This window comes from Hypomesus transpacificus, chromosome 3 (assembly GCF_021917145.1).
Source record: "Hypomesus transpacificus isolate Combined female chromosome 3, fHypTra1, whole genome shotgun sequence".
NCBI classification, from domain to species: domain Eukaryota; kingdom Metazoa; phylum Chordata; class Actinopteri; order Osmeriformes; family Osmeridae; genus Hypomesus; species Hypomesus transpacificus.
In genome coordinates, this window is record NC_061062.1 from 870,878 (window position 1) to 889,271 (window position 18,394).

Here is an 18,394-nt window from a genome sequence, read left to right on the forward strand (position 1 = left end):
GAATACTACATCAAAGGGGTGCAAGGGGTCTCTTTTAGCCAAAAGCTGATATTTGACTTTGTCTTAGCGCTGGATGTAGCCAAACGTGTTTCCTTAAGCATGAGTTCTCATAAACAGGATTTGCCCTCACTTTATCCTGCTCATGCATGATTTATGGAGGTGTAATAGAGGATGCTAATTTGACTTCAAGGCTTATTGAACGTACACCTGATAAGAGTTGTTATAAATGGTAAGAAGGGTATCTTACACTCAGCAGTAACGTCATCTCTCATAGTATTGAGTGGAATAGGAGAGACCTCCACCACAGTGATGCTGCATTCAAAACAAGAAGACTACGTTGGAAACAGCAACCACTGTTCACCAATTCCATCTCAAAATTGGTTTATTTATTTACTAAATATTATTTTATTCAGTCAGCTCAATATGAAACTATAGAAGGTCTAAAGAGCATATATGCATCTGTCAGTATTGACCTCAGTGTGTTACTGTAACTGGGCAGTATTGACCTCAGTGTGTTACTGTAACTGGGCAGTATTGACCTCAGTGAGTGTAACTGTAACTGGGCCCCCGACTACATCAAGTCTCTCCTCCAGCCTTACACCTCCACCCGCCACCTTTGGTCTTCTTCTGACAACCGTCTGGTGGTCCCACCCCTCAAGAGCGCCCACTCCAAACCCAAGCTCTTCTCCTGTCAGGCCCCCCAATGGTGGAATCACTTCCCCACCTCAATCAGAGACACTGACTGTCTCCCCACCTTCAAGAAAAGGCTAAAGACACACTTGTTCCAGGAGTACAACGGTACTTAGGAATGATTTGCTGGACCTGATGTTAGCTTTTCTCCAGGAACACAATGACTCTTATTGAGGGATTTGTTGCTCTTGTTGGTTAGATGTAACTGATTTAACTTCTTGTACTCGGTGTGAATTATATTATTGTTGCTTGCTTTCCTACAGGTACACTCTTGCACTTTTGAAGTTTATGTTGTTTAATTGTAACTTGTTTAACTACATGCTCTTATGTTTCTTCCCATTGGCACTTATTTGCTTTTCACAATGTTAGCTTCATGGTTTGGCTACCCACAATGTTTGGGGCTATCTCGTTGTTTATGATCAGTGACCTTTGCACTTTTGAAAAGCTCTCTCTTGGAAGTCGCTTTGGATAAAAGCGTCTGCTAAATGAATGAATGTAAATGGTCAGTATTAACCTCAGTGAGTGTTACTGTAACTGGGAAGTATTTCCGTTTCCCTTTTCCCTCGTTCCTTGTAATTATCACTATACAATTGACCTCTGCTCTTTCCTTTAGCAGAGAGAGGTAGTACACTGGGGCACACGTGCACTAATGTCTACGCACACGCACACACACACACACGCACACACACACATATCTCATTACTATCCACATAGTGAAGAGAACGGGTGAGCTAGAGGGGGGGGGGGGGGGGAGGAGGAATAATGCGAGGGAGGGAGGGAGCGGATAGACACAGCCAAAGCAGGCAAGACAGATAGCAGCAGAGCTGGAGAAACAGAGCGAACATAGGTCGGGCGGAGAGAGACGGACTGTGAGAGCGGAGAGAGAGGAGGACGAGATTAATACACACAAGTAGGTGAGGGGAAGACAAACACAGAGAGAGACATACAAGAGAGCACAGTAGTGAGGCATAAAGAGAGAGCAGGGTAGTGACACAGAGAGAGCAGGGTAGAGACACAGAGAGAGAGAGCAGGGTAGAGACAGAGAGAGAGAGCAGGGTAGAGACACAGAGAGAGAGAGCAGGGTAGGGACACAGAGAGAGAGCGAGCCGTGAGTGTGTCCCTGCTTCTTTCCAGAGGCAGTGGCTAGCAGCAGACATGGCTTCTGATCCCAGCACCCAGTCCAGGGTGATGTTCCAGACCTCGGACAAGACCCAAGAGAATGCACAGCGCAAGCTGGGAAAGCTGACAGTCAAGTACAACCGCAAGGACCTGCAGCGGAGACTGGACATCGAGGAGTGGATCGACGGGCAGCTGCACCTGCTCTTAGACTGTGAGGTAGGGACCGTGCTGCTGTCGGCTCCACACACACACACACACACACACACACACACACACACACACACTCACTCTGTGTTGGGTCCCAGGAGGGGGGGGTGTGGGAGGAGAGCAGGGGAGGCAGGGAGCACACGGGTAGACTGTGTGGGGGGGGGAGAGAGCAGGGGAGGCAGGGAGCACACGGGAGACTGTGTGGGGGGGGGAGAGCAGGGGAGGCAGGGAGCACACGGGAGATTGCGTGGGGAGAGCAGGGGAGGCAGGGAGCACACGGGAGACTGTGTGGGGGGAGGGAGCAGGGGAGGCAGGGAGCACACGGGAGACTGTGTGGGGGGGGGAGAGCAGGGGAGGCAGGGAGCACACGGGAGACTGTGGGGGGGGGGGGAGAGCAGGGGAGGCAGGGAGCACACGGGAGACTGTGTGGGGGGGGGAGAGCAGGGGAGGCAGGGAGCACACGGGAGACTGTGTGGGGGTGGAGGCACAGATTTGTTTTAACGTTCTTGCTGCTTTGCCAATTATTTTGACATCTTGGAACCTCTTGGAGGTGTATGGGAAGGGTTAGGCTGCTGTATCAGCCTGCATGGGAAGGCTGCTGTATCAGCCTGCATGGGAAGGCTGCTGTATCAGCCTGCATGGGAAGGCTGCTGTATCAGCCTGCATGGGAAGGCTGCTGTATCAGCCTGCATGGGAAGGCTGCTGTATCAGCCTGCATGGGAAGGCTGTTGTATCAGCCTGTATGGGAAGGCTGCTGTATCAGCCTGCAGTTTGCTCCAGGGTGGTTACACTGCTCAGTGATAAGATAAAACCCTACCTTCCATTCTCACGGCACCAAGAGGATTTTACATAACATGACATCACTTCTACATAGCATCACTTTGCTCTGTGCTTGACAACTTGACTTGGTAACACTATAGCAGGAACACTCATCACCCTGACAGAGTGATGTGTTCTCTGCTCAGGAAGCACGCAGGCTCATTCTGAGCAGGAGGATGTCAACATCTTGCCCCCCAACTGGGTCACAGGTTCAGAACGGGCTAAAACTGCTTCCTTGCTGGTTTGCTGTCTGAGAACATGAGAGGTTTACCGCTCTGACCACACCAGGGAGCCTCGCTGCTAACGGAAGCTGCTGAAGGGTGGGCTTCCCCCCACCCCACCCATCCCCCCCACCCCACCCCACCCCCCATCCCCCAACCATCCCCCCCACCCCACCCCTCCCCCCATCCCCCCAACCATCCTCCCCACCCCTCCCCCCATCCCCCCACCACTTACCCCTATTGCCTTTAGTTCAACAGACCCTATAATGCTTCTCTGGTATTTGCTGGGCTGGAATCAGAGTCTGTTATGTCAGAGCCTCGACACATCAATTTGCTGGCCGTTCCCTTGGGTGCCATGGCAACAGGGGGATGGGTGTGTCACCGTGCGAGGAAACACGTTAGGAACGGGATGGGAAGCTTGATGGATGTGGGTCGGATGACAGCAAGCGACGCAGCCCCGCTTGGATGCTGCGACGGCGAGGGCGGCGGATGAGGTTACTCATTTAGTGAGGAACATCATCCGGAGGGGCTTAGGCAGAGCGTCCCAGATGGTCGCTGCCCTCCAGCATGTCCTGCTCTGCCAAGAAAGCCCCTCCATATGGTCTCTGGAAGCCACTGGGCAGTAGAGGGCGTGACGTGAGAGGGATGTCGTGGTGTGAATGTGGACCGTGTGCATCCCAGTGACGGCAGAGCCTGGAGGAAAGTGGTTCTGGGAAACATAGTGACGTGTTGAAGTCCAGGTGAAGAGATGGCTCTGGCCAGTGACACCAGTCTGTAAGCCGGCCTCTGAGGATCGTCACCAGAGGGCAGGGAGACTGAAGCCGCCTGGGCATCAGGTTCAACAGGATCGCGTTCCCTCCACTAAGACGAGTCGGTGACTGACAGCCAGCTCCTCCAATCAGCTGAGGCTTCTCCCAGTGTGCCTACCAGGAAGCCAACGTGAGATACATGCAGGGGATTCGATTTAAACACGTTTAAGAAACATCTGTGTGCTTCCAGATCCGTGCCCAGGGTTTAAACACTGCAGCTTCCCTGTTTTCTAAATATAAACTCCACAAAGCATGGTTTCTTCCTGTGCCTCATCCTATTAACCGCCTGCTCCTTCTTCCATCTGGTAATACATGCAAATATATCTCAGAGGGGGTGGTGCAGAACGAGGCCTGAATCGTAGAGCTCTAGGGGGGAGCAGGGGGGTGGCAGTACAGCTTTAACATCCAGCCTCCTCACGTCTGACAGGAAGGGGCACAGAAATGATCTTCCACTTTTTACAACATGAAACATCCCCTTTTTCCCACACAAATGAATCTTTGACTGATGTTATCTAACGTTATCTGTCCCGAGCGAGGGGGCAGAGGCTGTGCGGAAGGCTCAGGGGGGTGCAGGGCTGTTAGGACCAGGGTTGGAGGGGGAACCCCTCACAGGAAAGGCTCTTTATGACTGTAGAATGGGATCCTTGCATGATTGATGAGATGATAACAGATAGCCGTAGCACCTGTAACACTAGAATCATCCTTTATGTGGTGATGATGGTGCCCCACGCATTTTTACCTCATTACCGTAACACCACTTACATTTAGTCATTTAGCAGACGCTCTTATCCAGAGCGACTTACAGTAACATTAACAAAAAAAACGATATTAACGATTCAAATTTCCCACTGAATTCAAGTGATGACTCGACAGACTCGAGTTCAGGTGAGGTTGGTGGTGCAGGTGGACACCTGCCACTGTTGTGATCATGGAGGTCATGATTTGTCCACGTGCGTCAGCTCAACTGCTGAATTCTGCATGCGGCTCCGGGGAAGGCAGCTGTGTGGGTGCCAGCCTCGTCCGTGCGGAAGCATCTTACAGTCAGTCCCCTTGTGGAGCTGGCTGCATTATTCAGCCACGTCTCTAATTCGTCCACATGCTAGTGGACTCTATGGTGGCTCTGGGCGTCACCTCGCCTGCTCCTGGATGTCACCGAATTCACATTTGTGAGGAAAAAATAAAGTTGCGTGTTTATTTACAAACACTATGAAGACAAAGGTGGACATTCTTCAAAATAATAATCACGTAATCATGTAAGCTTTTATTGAATGTAATAAAGCCCAAGCATTACCGTAATTATACTTAACGAGCTGATAGCTTGATAAGTCATCCTGACACGACAGCCATTCCTGTTCTGATTGGTCGACAGCTCATGAATAAAAACGAAATAAAATCAAGAGTGACAAGGCAGAATCCCAGGAGAGGACACTTGTACCTGCCGAGTCATCCTTCTGAATGCAAACATAGTCTGGTCTGGGTAGCCTAGTTACACATCTCAGACAACAACAGGAACAGGAACAGGAACAGGAACAGGAACAGGAACAGGAACAACAACAGGAACAACAACAGGAACAACAACAGGAACAGGAACAGGAACAGGATGCAGTTTAAGGTTTCCATGTTTCCTGTAGCTCAGTGTGAGCACTGCTGACTCCAGTATGCTAAAGACACACAAAGTCTAACTAACTATTCTATTTTAAAGCAATGTACTTTTATGCTGTTTGCATGGTCTTCAAACTGTCAAATATTCATATCATCACATCCTGACAAAATCCCATGGCACAAAGGAGCTGTCAGCTCTTATTCCTGGATACTGTTGTTATCCTTCTCCTAACCTCAAAAGTTCATTCAGGATCATGATAGTGTTTCTCTTCACTGTAAACTGTGCTGTTCCCTGACATTCTTTCTGCTTGCACTTCCTGGTGCTGAGTCTTGCTGGTAACAGCTTGAGATCAGGCAGAAGAAGGATCACTGCATCACTGGGTCTCTGGCCGGCACAGCCCTGCTCCTGAAGAGAAACACTAGCAGCTAAACACAGCCCTGCTCCTGAAGAGAAACACCAGCAGCCAGACACAGCCCTGCTCCTGAAGAGAAACACTAGCAGCTAAACACAGCCCTGCTCCTGAAGAGAAACACCAGCAGCCACACAGCCCTGCTCCTGAAGAGAAACACCAGCAGCCAGACACAGCCCTGCTCCTGAAGAGAAACACCAGCAGCCAGACAGCCCTGCTCCTGAAGAGAAACACCAGCAGCTAGACACAGCCCCGCTCCTGAAGAGAAACACCAGCAGCCAAACACAGCCCTGCTCCTGAAGAGAAACACCAGCAGCCAGACAGCCCTGCTCCTGAAGAGAAACACCAGCAGCCAGACAGCCCTGCTCCTGAAGAGAAACACCAGCAGCCAGACAGCCCTGCTCCTGAAGAGAAACACCAGCAGCCAGACAGCCCTGCCCCTGAAGAGAAACACCAGCAGCCAGACACAGCCCTGCTCCTGAAGAGAAACACCAGCAGCCAGACAGCCCTGCTCCTGAGGAAAAACACTAGCAGCCCAGCACAGCCCTGCTCCTGAAGAGCCGTAGATCTCCTACACCACTCAGCATCTCCTTTGTTGATTAGCTCTCTTCTCATCCAGAAACCTACCTGTCTTCACCAGGGCAGCCATTGAAACCCCCAGACTGGAAAATACTCATTTTGAAAGGCCCCACTTGTCAAGTCGTGAAAGTGATCCTGCTGACTCCACAGTTTACTGCTCACTGTTCCATGGCCTTGAGTAGCCATCCTGATTTCCTTCTGCAAATGCTCTCCTACATGGAGACACGGGCCAGATCTGAACGGACTGGGTTTGTTGTTGTATTTGTTTTAGATGAGTCATTGTGCTGTATCATCATCTAATCTTTCTTTACAGTAGTCAGGTGATCAGTTCCATCTCAGGGTTGTGCAGTGTTGCAGCCAGTCCTCTGGGGAATTCAAGATTGTGTTAACAGTTTGAAGAGCTGATGAGATTTCTTTGGCAGAGCTAGGTTATACATTTCCATCCAAAAGCAGCTCCTCTTCTACCTTAAAAATAATTTGACCTCTCAGTGGAATACACTTTTGAGCTGTGATGTGTTATTCAATTAAATGATCATTCCGATTGAAGGGAATCCCAGCTTCCCGGATCACAGAACAGCAGCTAAGTTAATCACCCATGAAATCAGATGGCGCCAGGCTATTCTCCTGCTCTCAGTCTTCCTGCATGCCCTAAACCCTACTCAATCGTATACTGTCTAACGTCAGTTGCATATTTTGTGAGCAGCATCCCCATCATTATGAATGCCAAAGCTTGACTGCTGACAGGGAAAACACGATGTCTCTAACTTGTATTTTTGGTCACACCATAAGTATTGTTTTTGTTGTGCTATCTCTGCTGGTGTGGCAAGTCTGGTCTGTTTCATTGTTTTGTGTCAGTGGGCAACCCTGTTCAGTTCCCTGGGTGGGACAGGGGGCCTCAGTGAATGGAAACAGCTATTGGACAATGCAGAGAGCCTTGCTTGCTACTGTTGTGTGGTAAACAAACAAGGTTCCAGTGTCCCTGAGAATGTTATTGTGCTTCAGGGATTAGCGAGGGACAGCTCTTATTGTTTTAGACCACCTGCCTCTCAATAGATGATCTCCCTCCCTCACTTTCTCTCTCCCTCTCTCTCTCTCTCCAGGAGGAAGAGATACCAGAGCTAGAGATTGACATAGATGAGCTTCTGGAGTTGCCTGATGAGGAGCAGAGAGCCAGACTGCATGTGAGTACAGCAGGTTGTCACGGGAGACACAAGAACACCAAACCTCGGCTGTGAAGTAGGACAGACACAGCCGTACCCTACACCCTGACCACCGTATCAAACCCCAAACATCTTGCAACTGACAGCATGAATACAAACATAGTTAATGTGTACTGAATGACAAGACAGGAGAAATCCAGTGATCGACATTACGGCTTGTCCGATTGTACGGGACAAAGGGATTTCTGCAGTGTTTGACCCAAGCTGTTGTCTTTACACAATGTCTGAGGCAAGAGAGCAATGTCCACTCCTGTTACTCAAACCTGTTTGTTTCTTGGTATTTTACAGGAGTTATTGCTTGGGTGTGGCAAGCCAAAAGAGGTGAGGCAAGTTTCTGTGACATCAGGTGTTTTTATGTATGTGATTTTACGCTGGTATTTCTGTTATTGAGAAAGGTTCTAACGTGTTTTCTTCCTCCCCCTCAGGACTTTATCAACGGGCTGCTTTATAGAATGAAGGGCCTTCGGAAAATGTCAGGCCCCTTGAAGAAATAACGATCAAATGAAACGAGGTCAAATCAAGAATGTAGAAAATGAAAAAGAAAAAGCTCCTACACTGTTCACCGTTAGCTGGTGGTCAGGATGTCTATGTGCGACAGGACCCTCGCCCTGCACACAGGGGTCCATTACGAGAGTGGTTGTTAGTGATTAGCGTTTTTTATGACTTATTTATGGACAGTTTTAACTTCTTGACTCCCTCATACACAAGTATACATACAATTCACCAGTGCTATCATTTCAAGTTGTCTCTCACTTTTTTTTTGTGCAAGACTGTACATTTTTGGTTGACTGTTTATGTACATAATATTTTTGTTCAGATAAACAGTGTTGTATCTTAAAATAAAACATATTTTCAAAAGAGGAGGTAACCGTAAAGGTTACGTGGAATTCATAAAATTCTAATATTTTTGACCTACCAGTAAAATCGACTTGAGTGCTCCCATCTCTGCACATGAAAACACACACACACAACCAAGCCGGAAGCGGCTGGTTCCAAGCACATCCATTATCCTCGTCCATTTCCTGTGTGTGATCACAGCGTGGCCAGAGTAGGCAAACAAGGTAAAAACGACCATCTGGGCCTTAATGGACTAAACCCCTGGAGGATAGCCTCATTACAGCTCGGCCTACTCAGCTAGCACTACGGTTATATACGCTGATGAAACTGCTCTCTGGCCCCATCTCTACATCATACTAGGAGGGACGTCTGGCGGAGGGTTCACTTTGAATAAATCAAAATAATTTCCCTGTTCCCTAGACCACAGAATAGTATTTGGGTCGTAACACTCAACCATTTCAAACTAAGGTCATTTGGCCTTCGCGCACTTTTACCGATATTAATAAAGACAAGCCTTGTTTAATGATTATTGTGCCATTCCTGTGCCAGCAATGGCTTTGTCCGATAGCCTGAAAAATGAAAAATACAAATTCACATCCGTGATTTGAAATCTCAGCTTGTTGGTACACGTCATCAGAGATCTAGAACACATCACACACTAGATGTAGGGCAGCAGTGATGTTGTGTCTCAGCCAAACATACATTACAACAGAGGCCCTGCTGCCAAAAGAACACAAAGCTCTCTGTAAGCCCTCTCTATACGGCTCCTCTGTGGGCCTCCAGTGACATGCTGACAGTGTCTGGGATGCACATCATCTCACACGAGAAACTGTGTGTGTGAGAGAGGGAGGAAGGGAGGGATGGGGGGTGAGAGAGAGAGAGAGGTTACAATGTTGTTAAATTTAGACAATCTTAGCCAGTTTACGATGATCAAATCAGTAGTGTTCCACTCAGATACAACAACTAAAGCAGTCCAGCTACCAGACTTTATTTAGAAGAATTCCAATTTAGAGTTTAAGATTAGAGTATTGTTAAAATACAATATTTAACATGTTATGTGAGTAAACCAGAGTTACGTCACATATTAAAATTGGCAAACAAAGATTAATTTGAGCGATTACATATTAACAGGACAAATCTGACAAGTTCCCGACAGTTTAAAATTACTAACTGTTGTTACAGCATTAGATTAATCTAGGGTACATGACAGAGCTACAGCCTTATTCTGCATCCCTGATCCGCAACTCCACTTGGCATTATGCTAACGTAGCAACATGATTACAGCTCTGCGCCGGCTCTGAACAATAGGTTGAATTTAGAACGGTGTTCTGTGAACCAGAAGGGTTGTACAGTTCCCAGTCCCACCTACAGAACCAGACTGTCACTCTGGGCCTCCCCAGGCCAACAGCCTCAAGTCCTGTTCTTCGTCTTCCGAGGAGGCGTGTAGCTGGCCGTGCGATGCTCCTTCCTGTCGTATTTATCATGGCCCTCCCTGGGAGGAGATGGAGAGGAAATTGAATTAACCCTAAAGGATCCTTCATACACAGCTCTGCCATTCAGCAGTGTGGTAGAGGCTGCGATTATATTTATCTAGGTCATGGCTTTAGGGTAAAGTAGGATGGAACCAGAACATTGGACCTAATCCATTGGGGGGTGTCTGCATTCCAGGGATTCACACTCTGCACAACACAACAGCACTGTACCTGTGGCATAGCTAGCAGCAGGTGTACCTGAAGCAGCGGTTGCAGTACAGGTCTCCGTCGCAGGTGTGACAGCGGAGCGAGGCGTCCTCGTTGCAGATGCAGCACCAGGGAAGCTCCTCGTCATCACAGTCAGAGTCCTGACGAGCCCCGAGCGAGGGTCTGGTCTGGGGGCCCGGACCTGCGGCCTGGAACAAAACATACATGTTCATTCAGCAGATGCAACATCTAGACCAACAAAAACAACAAAGACTTTTGTGTTTGTGTTACCGGTGTCTTGCTGGCAGCCTTCTTTTCAGTGTTCCTCGGGCCGCTGTGCTCTGGAGGAATGTTGTACCCACTGGCCTGGTCCAGGGCGGCTTCCTCAGTCAGCTGCAGTAAACATGATGACAACACGCTCAGAAACATCAACACGGCTCTCTCAACAGGGAGCTTTAACCTTGGTTTAATCAAATGGAAAAACAGCGGCTCCTGGTGGTGATCCCAGGTAATGCGTCTGATTGGCATGTTGAGTGGGTGAACACTCCCAGACCTGTTTCATTATCCTGGCCATGGCCTCCTCCTCGGACTCCTCCTCGCTGTCTGGGTGCTGGAAGTCCTCCAGGGTGACTAGACAGCAGCATTGGGACATGACAAACACAGGGCTGACACATCGCCACCTAACAAGTACGCAGACGTTCACACTTCTCTGAAAAGGCTGGTCACTTTTTACATTCTGAAACAAGCCCTTCACGTCCTTTTGCAACTTTTTTGTGTGCTTATCAAGATGACAAATGTGCATAGCAACACAGGGCCATGTAATAATCCTATAAAAATACATTGTCAAGCAACATTTGTCAAACAACATGAACCGTCTCAGCTCTCACCAACTGCAGACAAACCACCGGTACTGACTGAATTTCTCCCAGGGTTTCAGCTACCTTTGTCAGGGTCCTGTCCCCTCAGCTGAGCCAGTCTCTTGGCCATTTGCAGGACGTGTTCCTGGGAGGCCCGGTCCTGCCTCAGCTCATCCACGGCCTCGGCCAGCAGGCGGTTCCCCTCAGCCTCCAGCCTCCTCGCCTCGTGCCGCCCCTCGTCCAGGTTCTCCTCCAGTCCCTCTCGCTTGTTCAGGTCGTTCAGAGTGCAGTCTAACCCTGGAACGGAGCGGATACAAAACGGTTTGTGTGTGTGAGAGAAGAACATGGCTTTAGGTCAAAGTTTAGTCTGTGTCTGTTTGAAGGGATTAAGCAGCGGTGTTTGACATAACAACACAGCACTTTTGAACGAGGGAAGTCTAGAGTCTTTACCATCACGATTCGGCTGATTGTTGTCTATGGCGACTTCCTCTGACATTTGTGTTATCAGATCATTGGCCTGTTCTGTCTGGGTCCGGTTATCTGGCGGCTTATGTACCTACACACAGGAAGTGGTCATAAAGATATATGCATGAATGAACAGTTGAATGTAAGGTTGCAGTGCACATCCTACCAGGGTCTATGAGTTAGCGTCTGTGGTTTTACTGCGTATGGGAGCTCACAGGGGGAGGAGCTTGAGAGGAGAGAGGCCTGCCCTGCAGGGCAGCAAGGCGATCCTCCATCTCCCCTGCAGAGGGAACCGGCTGGCTGGGGGCCTTCAGGGCGGCTAGGCGGGACTCTATCTCCTTCTCTGACGGGATGGATTCTGGTCAGGAGATGGACAGGGGAAAACATAGGTGTTTGTGTTTTGTTATGATAAGCAAGACTACAGCTGTACCAGACCAGCCTCTCTTAATCCCGGTCGTCCGGGCAACTCTGCCGGCCATGTTGTTTCAAGACCCGTTCTTTTGAAGAAGTTGTTTATTGGCATTTCGTTCATGATGAATTAAAGGAAAATCTACTTTTTAAATTAGTAAGAATTTCATTAATCATTTACCAACAGTATATATACATATTTTGAGAGTTGAGATGGTTGAGAGACTGGTCTAGACAGAGCTTACTTGGTTTAGTGTCCTCCTTCAGTCTCTGCAGCCTCTCAGCGATAGCCCGATCCTCTTTACTCAAGCCTCTGGTTGGTGTGGGAGTGACGGCTGAGCCAGCTTTGGCTTTCCCGCTGCCTCCATTCCCCGGCTGACCTTGTTTAGCCTCCAGAGCAGCAATCCGTCTGATAGTCAACCATGAGACAAGGGTTGTTGAGATCTCCTGACGATATACTGACAAGCTACTGTCTGCAGCTGGGCTTACAGGCCTACTCACTTTTTGTAGTTTTCAGGTGGGGACCATTTTGCAGCGTCGTTTTGTTTCTCGCTACTATAAAGAAGGAAACAGTTAAAATAATTCCAGGATTCTAGCGATCAATATCATAGAGCATTGTAAGGTACTAACGCTACAGCACTTCGTATTCACTCCACCTTGTGAGGTTTCCGTGACATTGTTTGCAGACCTTCTGCTGAGTGTTGCCATATCGAGGCACTACTGCGTTGTAAGTAAGACATCCAGAGCAAAAAGAACGACCGCAACTTTTACAACCCAGCTAGAAAGGGGAAAATATACATTATATGATCATAACATGCCACCACAATGTCAGATGTTGAATGTTGACAATTCAAACAAACCTCTTTCTTGAAAAGTGAAAATTTTGAGGCACAACAATAACAACGGTTGTTCATCTCGCTGCATGAATTAACGACAGTAAAGAGAATTGCTAATCTTGTTTCAATGCCACTGTTTTATGTCACTTGGTCGATGAAAATTGTGTATCCATGAAGCCAAGTATTTTATAAACTGACTTCTCTATGATGTTGCTAAATTCATCTGTAAGTTAACCAGGAAGTGTTCAGGAAGTTGATTTTCCGTGAGAACGTTAAACGTAGGGTATCATTCAGCATCATCAACGTTTTGCAGCGTTTAGTAAACAAAGAGCCTCTATCACTACTTCCTTCTTTCCATAGAGTCGTCATAACTAAACAACGCGTCTCATTATTCATCATAGTATTTTATTGTGTTTGTTATATCTGTCTAGTTTGCTAAAGAAAGAACATTTGATGTTTAGCAACGTGTCTCGCAATGAAATTGTGTTGATGAACGCAACACAATCCAGGGACGCCTGCAAGCCAGAGTCACCGTCCAATCATCTGTTTCGAACGTCACACCGCTCCTGTTCAAAATACAGAGACCAGCAACATAAGACACAGCAGACAATCCAACTTGTTCCTTTCGAAAACGCTCATTTTTTTAATTTGACAATTTGTGCAATATATTTTCGTTCATTGGGTAAGAGTCTTTACTCGGATAACTCGATTACTACCGAAAGTAATATCAATATTTCTAAACATTCTTCCAGACAGGACATACGTTAGCTTCTTATGCTAAAGCTAATATGTCTAGCTAGCTGGTTGGCAGTAAACTACACAATTATAGTTTCCATTGCTTGTTTCATTGCTGACTATTATCAGTAGGCAGCTAGCGGTCTATTCTCAAACAACACTGTGAATTTCATTATTGTCCATGATTAAATGTAGCTATCTTTATTACAACCGAACAGCGTCGCTCCTGCCATAAGCACCAAAGATGGCCGAAGGAGGAGACGCAGACTGGGAGTTGTGCAAAGAGAACATCCAGCCTCTGAAAGGGGGTCGAGCTATTGCTGCTTTAAACCAGGCACTCAGTCTCCAGGACGGCTTTAGCTCGGCCACTAACCAACACAAACAGTACGGAAATGATTAAGAACAACTGACCCAGAGCAAAATCTTGACAAACTTGTTTTGTAACAAATAATAATGTTCTTTTCCTATCTCCGCAGGGCATTTGAGTCTGAACTGCGATTGTATGATGGGGACGACCCGCTTGATGTTTGGGATCGGTAACAAAATTAACTAACATTACACTGCTGACATTATTCAGGAAATACATTTATTGACTTGTGTTTTCCTTCTTTTAACCATATTCTATCCTGAACAGGTATGTAAAATGGACCGAGCAGACCTTTCCTCAGGGGGGAAAGGAAAGTAACCTTAGCGTGCTGTTGGAGCGAGCGGTGATGCGCTTTACCAAGGAAAATAAATATCACAACGATGTCCGCTATATTGACTTGTGGATTAAATTTGTAAGTATTACATTGAGTATTTCTCAGTTTGTTTGACATAGTCCCCCCCAAAGAGAGCTGGTTTTATTCACCAATTGAGTCCGTCATACCTGTGTCTGTCATAGGCGGAGAACTGTCCAGAGCCTTTGGATGTCTACAGATACATGCAAGCCCAGGGGATCGGGACAATGCAGGCGGCTTTTTACATTGCCTGGTCTGAGGAGTATGAGAAACAGGCTAACTACCGCAAGGCAGACACCGTCTACCAGGAGGGCTTTAGGTGTCATGCTGAACCTCTGGAGAAACTGAAGCAGTTTCACAAGTGAGTTACTGTGACACAGCAGCTGCTACACAACCTTCACTTTGACTTTTGATGTATTCTTTAGCTGAAATTAGTAAATCTTCCAGTTAGACTGTTTGTTGGTTGTGATCCACAGAGGTCTGCAGGCCCGTGTTTCCAGGCAGGTGATGACAGGCATGTTGGAGGAGGATGAGGAGGATGCTGCCAGAGTCAAGGAGCAGGAGAGAATGTCTCTGGTCGACCTCAAGCACAGGGGCAAGAAGAAAGCTATCGCACCCATTAACAGAGTGGGTGCAGCTCTCAGCAGTAAGCCCTCCTCAATATCTCATCCTCTCTGTCTCAGCTGACGCTGTGATTCACCAATACAGAACTCTTTCCATCGCCGTGGGTTTAATTGCAGCAGATGAAGCCATCCTTCTGTGTTTGTTGACAGGTAAGTCAAGTGGGCTGCCGTCGCAGGGAGAAGCTGCGGCCGGAAGCGGCTCCAACACTCGCTTCAGGGTGTTTGATGAGAACCGAGCGGTCAGCGCTGCGCCGGAAGAACCAAGGTTGGAGTTGTGGATGGCTCCGCCCACGTCCAGGGCCAAGGAGAACGAGCAGAGGCCAGAGAAATGGAGCAGCATTAAGGTACAGAACTGTCTAAGCGAGGGGGGTGTTGTTCAGAAGAAGGTTCTGAAGCAGACATGACAGCCTGAGAGGAGGATGAGTGTTGACGTGTGGCTGATCTCTGCAGATGCCTCAGAGATCTAGGTTTGGTCACGTCGTCGTAGCTCCTCCCAGCGAGCCCAACTTCCAGCCGTTCGTTGAGGAGTCAGACCAGCCTCCAGCCATGTGAGTGGTTACCACTATGACATCATTTCTTCTCATTCATTTATTAGGGTCTGAACTCCTGAAGCTAGCAGCTTTTTAATGAGAATCATACAATGAATAATACATTCCTTTTTTACAACTGGGTGACTTAACGCCCCCCCCTAAACTGGAGGCCCGTCCTGTGTCTTGTGCTCCTCACATTCCCTGGGTTTATCTCCCCCTTTCTGCCCCCCCTCCCCCAGGACTCCGTGTAAGATCAACCCTGCAGTGAACTCTGTGTTGTCTGCTCGGAAGCCGTGCCGTGAGGAGACGCCCCTGAAGAGACTGCAGGAGCACTCCCAGCAGGCGTCCAGCGGGGCGCAGGGCGGGGCAGAGGGCGGGGCGCAGGAACAGAGCATGTACTGCAAGGAGCTGCTGCTCAGCGGCGCCTCCGAGTTCTGCTTCGAGGAGCTGCGGGCGGAGCGCTACCGGCAGAGAGCGTCAGGGAGGGAAGGCAGAGCGGGCGCTGCCCCCTGGCACACAGGCCTCCAGACCTCCAACCACACGCTCTCATTCAGAGCAGCTCAGTAGGGTTAGCAGTCGGGATGTTTGGATCGTTGTTACGTGTTTAGTTGTCTGTTATCTTTATATGGTTGTTTGTGCTTTTAGTTTTTTACCAACTGAATGAACTGTATTGGTGCAGGATAGTGCTTAGGGAAACCTGGGGTGCGTCCTACAGTAATTGGACTACATGAGAAGGTTCTATGCCAGTGGCGAGATTTGTTTTAATTCAAATATATGGTTGTTGAAAAGGCTTGTAGCATGAATATGGTTGAGTAGATAATTCATGTTACTGAAATAAGTCTTTATCGCTCATTTCAAGTTTAGCTGGTAGGTAATGTGAATTTGCTTTTAATAAAACACATTTACTTTACCTCGTCTTCCTGGCTGTGAATATCTGCATGTTTGAAAACAGACTATTGTTAGAAACGGGGTCAGTTTAATTTATCTCCTGTCTGTGGTGAAATGTGTAGTGTATGTTCTGAACAAAATACATTATCCATGCTGGATGAAGACTGCTTTGCAGTGTATCACCCCACCAGCAGGGGATGCTCAGGAGTGTGTGTGTGTGAATGGAGCACTCAGTTCATATGTGTTCCTCTGATTTTGATCTTAATGTCCTTCAAACCTCTAAAGGGGCAGAGTGAAACTGCTGTGCCCCACCCTGCTGGAGGTGCAGGGGGAACAGTCTGGTGGGCTGTCACAGGCATCAACACAAACAGCTCTAAGAGGGGCTCAATTCATAAATACATGATGCCTCTAAAATACCTCAATGATTCTAACAAAGTGGCTTAATGTATCACTAGAGGGCAATGTTTTACCTCGGTGTGGGTGACAGTGATCTATGATATAATCAGAACGTTTTGGAATAGTCCTGAGGAGCGATGGTGGAGTGAGGTGGGTCTGATCCACTGTGATAGGATCTGCTTCACACCCAGCTCTGAGGGGTAGACAGATAGGTGCCTGACTCATTAGCAAGTGAAAACCAGGCCCTCTGGGATGCAGAAGCAGAGCTGCTCAGCCCCAGTGAGACCAGCACTGCTGATGGAGAAGGCTGTGGGGCCAGGGAGAGTGAGGAGCTAGGAGGAACAGGCACTTGGACAACAGGAAGACTCATGTGAACATACACTGCAAGTACAGCAAGGGCCAGGTGAGACTGCTGTTCTCCTCAACGGGTGAGTCCTCAGAAGAAAAGACGGTTTCTTAGAGAATATCTGATTTTAGAAAACCAATGTGCACATGTGGCTGTTGGAGTCATGTAGCTAGTTGATTCATATTGTTTTCTCAGTAGCATCCGTTCCCTTTGAAAGTATTAAAATGTAAATCCATGAAAGCGACCAGGAAGTGAGCCAGATGATTCTTGAGACAGATCTTCTTGGCTCTCTGCTGCGGCGCGATGCTACCTGTACTTAACAGCTTTCAGGAGTGGTCCTTGGAGGATGGGGTTTGTCTTCTTGTTTTGATGGAAAAACACATTATTCGTTCACAGTCAGTGCTCGTAACCTATTTGTCTGCTTGTATTTACATGCACCAGTTAACAGCAAATTCTTAAAGTAGGCCAATACTGGTCTTAGCTTTTCTGCTATTGAGTTCCTATCTTACTGGCAAACTAAACTGGTCCAGTAGAGAAGGGAGAGCAGGGATGTAGTCCAATACAGACCCAGTCAGAGATAATGTCTGTTCTTTAGATAAAAAATACTTTGTATCTATAAATGTGAGTCCTTGTAGTTGCAGTGTCTCTAATCTGACTTGCGTTCTGACGACCGGGGGATTTTCTGATGCTTTTAACAGTCAGTTTAACCACAGATCACTGAAAATCCAAGGCTCTGCCTGTCTGAATTCCACCCAGCATCATCACAGGCAACACAATGGCTTGTATCTCAATGGGAGGCTATTATGGCTGTGTCTTTTATAAGGAGCAAGGGCTTTCATTTAAATGTAAACCTACTGAGGAGGGTCATGCTGGCTGCGTCTGTGGAGACTCCAGGTCGTTGCCCCCCAGTTGATCTAAATTGTGACTCAGTGTCACAATTAGTACCAGTAGCAGCCTCATGCTGCATGTCAGACCAGTAGCAGCCTCATGCTGCATGTCAGACCAGTAGCAGCCTCATGCTGCATGTCAGACCAGTAGCAGCCTCATGCTGCATGTCAGACCAGTAGCAGCCTCATGCTGCATGTCAGACCAGTAGCAGCCTGATGCTGCATGTCAGACCAGTAGCAGCCTCATGCTGCATGTCAGACCAGTAGCAGCCTCATGCTGCATGTCAGACCTGTCTGAACCACAGAGGGAGAAGGCACTGCATCTTCTGCTGCTTCAACAGGCGTCTTATTCGCTGTGTCAATAGATACCTCACAGGAAGGGTTCCCTGTAAGCGTGGAAGCGAGGTACGATGATCAATAGAAGTCTGCCTGGCCTCCGAGTCAAACCGCACGATCCTGTCAGGACCAGCAGCGTCTGGGGGCCTTTTCTGCCCCTTCTCCAGGACCTCTAA

General features: G+C 48.0%; 3 protein-coding genes across 4 annotated transcripts; 2 read left to right on the top strand and 1 right to left on the bottom strand.

Moving 5' to 3' along the window:
• Positions 1–1,480: 1,480 nt before the first annotated feature.
• Positions 1,481–8,586, top strand: ppp1r14d (protein phosphatase 1 regulatory inhibitor subunit 14D). Of its 2 annotated transcripts, none has more exons than XM_047016585.1 (5): positions 1,481–1,604; positions 1,825–2,025; positions 7,557–7,637; positions 7,965–7,997; positions 8,102–8,586. In XM_047016585.1, exons 2-5 carry the CDS (start codon positions 1,846–1,848, stop codon positions 8,168–8,170), a joined length of 363 nt encoding a protein of 120 aa, XP_046872541.1. In that variant the 5' UTR covers positions 1,481–1,604; positions 1,825–1,845; the 3' UTR covers positions 8,171–8,586. The 2 variants fall into 2 exon arrangements, with proteins under 2 accessions (XP_046872541.1, XP_046872532.1); XM_047016576.1 differs by having other exon boundaries at positions 1,481–1,600.
• Positions 8,587–9,485: 899 nt separating this feature from the next.
• Positions 9,486–13,015, bottom strand: zfyve19 (zinc finger, FYVE domain containing 19). Its single transcript, XM_047015284.1, has 11 exons — positions 12,783–13,015; positions 12,579–12,700; positions 12,424–12,477; positions 12,168–12,331; positions 11,730–11,872; positions 11,500–11,605; positions 11,134–11,346; positions 10,746–10,822; positions 10,484–10,585; positions 10,244–10,401; positions 9,486–10,005 (listed from the first exon to the last, which is right to left on the bottom strand). The coding sequence occupies exons 1-11, from the start codon at positions 12,834–12,836 to the stop codon at positions 9,924–9,926; spliced, it is 1,275 nt and encodes a 424-aa protein (XP_046871240.1). The 5' UTR covers positions 12,837–13,015; the 3' UTR covers positions 9,486–9,923.
• Positions 13,016–13,294: 279 nt separating this feature from the next.
• Positions 13,295–16,275, top strand: bub1bb (BUB1 mitotic checkpoint serine/threonine kinase Bb). The gene is made up of 9 exons (XM_047015608.1): positions 13,295–13,440; positions 13,712–13,877; positions 13,970–14,029; positions 14,128–14,272; positions 14,377–14,573; positions 14,689–14,858; positions 14,986–15,179; positions 15,286–15,383; positions 15,605–16,275. Exons 2-9 carry the CDS (start codon positions 13,738–13,740, stop codon positions 15,930–15,932), a joined length of 1,332 nt encoding a protein of 443 aa, XP_046871564.1. The 5' UTR covers positions 13,295–13,440; positions 13,712–13,737; the 3' UTR covers positions 15,933–16,275.
• Positions 16,276–18,394: the final 2,119 nt, after the last annotated feature.